The sequence below is a fragment of the Apaloderma vittatum genome, unplaced genomic scaffold, assembly GCF_000703405.1.
Source record: "Apaloderma vittatum isolate BGI_N311 unplaced genomic scaffold, ASM70340v1 scaffold22336, whole genome shotgun sequence".
In the NCBI taxonomy this organism is placed as follows: Eukaryota; Metazoa; Chordata; class Aves; order Trogoniformes; family Trogonidae; genus Apaloderma; species Apaloderma vittatum.
Window position 1 is genome coordinate 402 of NW_009723754.1, and position 3,310 is coordinate 3,711.

The 3,310-nt window shown below is 58.0% G+C and overlaps 1 protein-coding gene across 1 annotated transcript in view; it reads left to right on the top strand.

Moving 5' to 3' along the window:
- Positions 1 to 1,843: 1,843 nt before the first annotated feature.
- Positions 1,844 to 3,310, top strand: part of NUMA1 (nuclear mitotic apparatus protein 1) — a gene marked incomplete at both ends in the record, with an annotated part of 8,677 nt that continues 7,210 nt past the window's right edge. The window contains one exon of the mRNA XM_009872245.1: positions 1,844 to 1,932. Coding sequence (XP_009870547.1) covers positions 1,844 to 1,932 — 89 coding nt within the window. The remainder of the gene's footprint in view (positions 1,933 to 3,310) is intronic.

The window sequence follows — 3,310 nt, forward strand, 5'->3', positions numbered from 1 at the left end:
CTGAGGTGACACTGGGAACAGTCAGTGCGGAGGCAAAGGTCGCTGCCAAGGGGACCTGGCAGCGTTCCTGTGACCCGGGACAAGCGGGGTGGCTTGTCCCTGCTCCCATCCTGCTCCATGGTGCCTGGTGAGGGGGCTTCCCCCAGCCCAGGGCAGTGGTTCTCCTCAACAGCTGGGGAGCTGGCAGCGCTCCGGTGGCTTGGCCACTGCCCTGCGGGGTTTGTTTGGGGCCAGCTGACCTTTGCAGGCCCCTTCTACCCTCTGTGGCAAGATCCTGGCTCTGGGCAGAGCAGGCAGCCTCCGCAAGAGTCCTAGCAGCCAGGTCTGGTGGCGTCTGGGATAATGGGGGACAAGGGAGCCCCATTTTTTTCCCGCTGGGAGGAAGTGGGCAGCACCAGGGTGGGAGCTCAGCCTCCTCCCTTGCAGGCAGGATGAGCTCTGGCCCCCTGCAGCAGCCTGAGTTGTCTCCTTTTCCTTTCTCTTTTTAAATTTCCTTCCACGGTGAGGTCTGCAGGAGATCCCTCCCCCTGCCAAGCCCTGAAAGCCTCTCTGCAGCTCCCGCCGCATTCCCCGACTGATTTGGGTGCTTGTTTTGGCACTGAACCCCTGTTCCCCTCTGCTCCCCGAGGGCCATGCCACAATCTGCAGCTGCTTCATCCCGGCTGCTTCTCGGCGCGGCACTGGGGGACTTTTTCCTTCTCTTGCCTGTCCCAGGACCACTGTGGCTCTTGGTGTGGACATCCATGACCGGTTGTTTTGTGTGACCTGAAAGACGGCCTGACAGGACGCTGCCCTCCTCCCATGGGGGTCCCAGGGGGTTGAAACCAAGGATAAAGGGGGACCTGCCTGGGCATGGGGTCTGACAGAGCACCAGGCCTTTGAATTTCCTCTTAAAAGAAATGTCAGAGAAGTTTGGGGGCAAGGCGGGAGGGAAGGGGACATGGCAGGAGGCACTGAGGATGAGGAACCTGAGCAGCTGTTTCCTTCTGAGCCGCGCCGGGATCCTGATATTCCAGGGGTAAATCCTGGGGGGCTGTGGGAGAGAACCCGGCTGCTCGCCTCCGTCCCACCCGCAGCCGGCCAGGCACCGAGGGCAGATCCTCCCTGGACACACACGAATGCCTGGTGCTGTGTGCAAGCTGAACATTAATGTAATTACTATGTTTGTCCTTAATTGTCTTTTTTTTTTGTTTGTTTTTGTCCCCCCAGTCCGGGCAGTGACCTGGCAGCCTCGCAAAGATGCCTCTTCACGACACGAGAGCTGCGGCTCTCCTCGCTTGGGTAAAAATCTCCTCCTCCACCGTAGCTCCGTAGGTGGGACGTGCTGCCCAGGGAGGTCCCGGCTGCTGCTGGCACCAGCGGCTTCTCCTCGGGGACACGTTGCTGGTAAAGGGGAGGGATTGTTGTTGCGGCAGGTCCTGGGGCAGCCGAGTCCCTGCTCTTCGCAAGTAGGTGGGTGTTTGCTTCGCTCACCTGTTGAGTAACTAGAAATGCCAGATCAGCTCGGTCCAGCCTTGGAAACTGCCCGAGAGCTGGAGCTGAGCCTGGAGCAGGCAGCAGGCTTGGGAACGTGAGCAGCAACTGGACCATGAAGGGGCTGTTGGATCTGCCTTGTGAAGCGTCGCGGTGTGATAAATGTGACAAAACGAGACCCGTGCCGGCCAGTTGGGCTGTGGAGCCGTGGGGATTGCGTTCAGCTTTTGCCTGGGCAGGGCGGGGGTGGTCGGAAGGGCTGGTTGTGCTCTCACACCCAAACCAGTACCCCTGTTCCCTGCCAGGACTGGGAGGTGGCGTGGCATGGTGTCACCTTCTGCCTTCTTGACCCGTCTCGCCCCATTTCTAGGTGAACGGCGCAAAAGTTTGCGCTGATCCCCTCGACGACCTGTCGCAGCTCCGGGATTGCAGCGTCTTCATCAGGATCATCAACAAAATGTGAGTAGGGGGAGGTGGGGTGCGCTCTCCAAATTGCCCGGCTGGCTGGAAGCCTCCGTACGTAGATGATCTACTGAGGTTCCAGGTAGCTGGGGCAGGTCTGCTCCCCTGCCTGCTCCTCGCATGGCCCTGGGCAGAGCTGCCCAGGTAGGATTCTGACCAGAGTTTCTGTCGTTTGAGACTCTGGGCTCGCTCCTGGCACAGAAGCAAAGAGCTGAGTGTTGATCCTGGACCTGCCTGGGAGCTGCTTTATTTCCATAAAATGGTGAACATGAGCCAGCAGTGTGCTCAGGTGGCCAAGAAGGCCAACGGCATCCTGGCCTGTATCAGAAATGGTGTGACCAGCAGGAGGAGGGAGGTGATCATGCCCCTGTCCTCGGCACTCGTGAGACCTCACCTCGAGTACTGTGTCCAGTTTTGGTCACCACAGTACAAGAAGGACATCGAGGTGCTGGAGCGGGTGCAGAGAAGGGCAACAAGGCTGGTGAGAGTGCTGGAAAACAGGCCCTGTGAAGAGCGGCTGAGGGAACTGGGTTTGTTTAGTCTGGAGAAGAGGAGGCTGAGAGGAGACCTTATTGCCCTCTACAACTACCTAAAAGGAGGCTGGAGTGAGGCTGGTGCTGGTCTCTTCTCTCTAATTCCTAATGACAGGACAAGGGGAAATGGCCTCAAGTTGCGTCAGGGTAAGTTTAGATTGGATATTCGGAGGAAGTTCTTTCCTGAACGAGTGGTGAGGCACTGGAACAGGCTGCCCAGGGAGGTGGTGGAGTCACCAACCCTGGAGGTGTTTAAAAAAAAAGTAGATCTAGCACTTGAGGCTGTGGTGTAGTGGTTAGATATGCTGGGATGAAGGTTGGACTAGATGATCTTCAGAGGTCCCTTCCAACCCCTGACATTCTGTGATTCTGTGATTCTGTGAAGAAACAGCCCAGCAAATTTTCCTGAACGGCAGCCTTGGGATCTGGAGAAAGCCTTGGGTCTGTAAAGCAGCTTAAAGAGTGACAGTTCCCATTCTCTAGGGATCTGGAGCTGTTTTTGTGTACGATACAGGCAGGATGAAGCCCAGTTCCTCCATCCCAGGACCCAAGGTGGCCGGGCAGGAGTGGGAGAGTTTGTTGCCTGTGAGTGAAGGAGATGAAAACCTACGAGCTGTCACGGGCACCAGAGCTAGGACTGAGCACGTTCTGCTCCGGCTGCGTGTGGTTAATGAGCTGGTGAGGGAAATTGGGAGGGCGTGAGGCTGCTGCTGGGCTCCCAGCGCCGCGTTGCTTTCAAACCCTTCCGGCGGGAGGCTCTGCGGGAGCCTGCCTGCTATAATTACCTCCCGCACGCCGCGTAGTAACGAGAGCCTGCGAGGGCTCTGTGCCTGGGGTGGGTG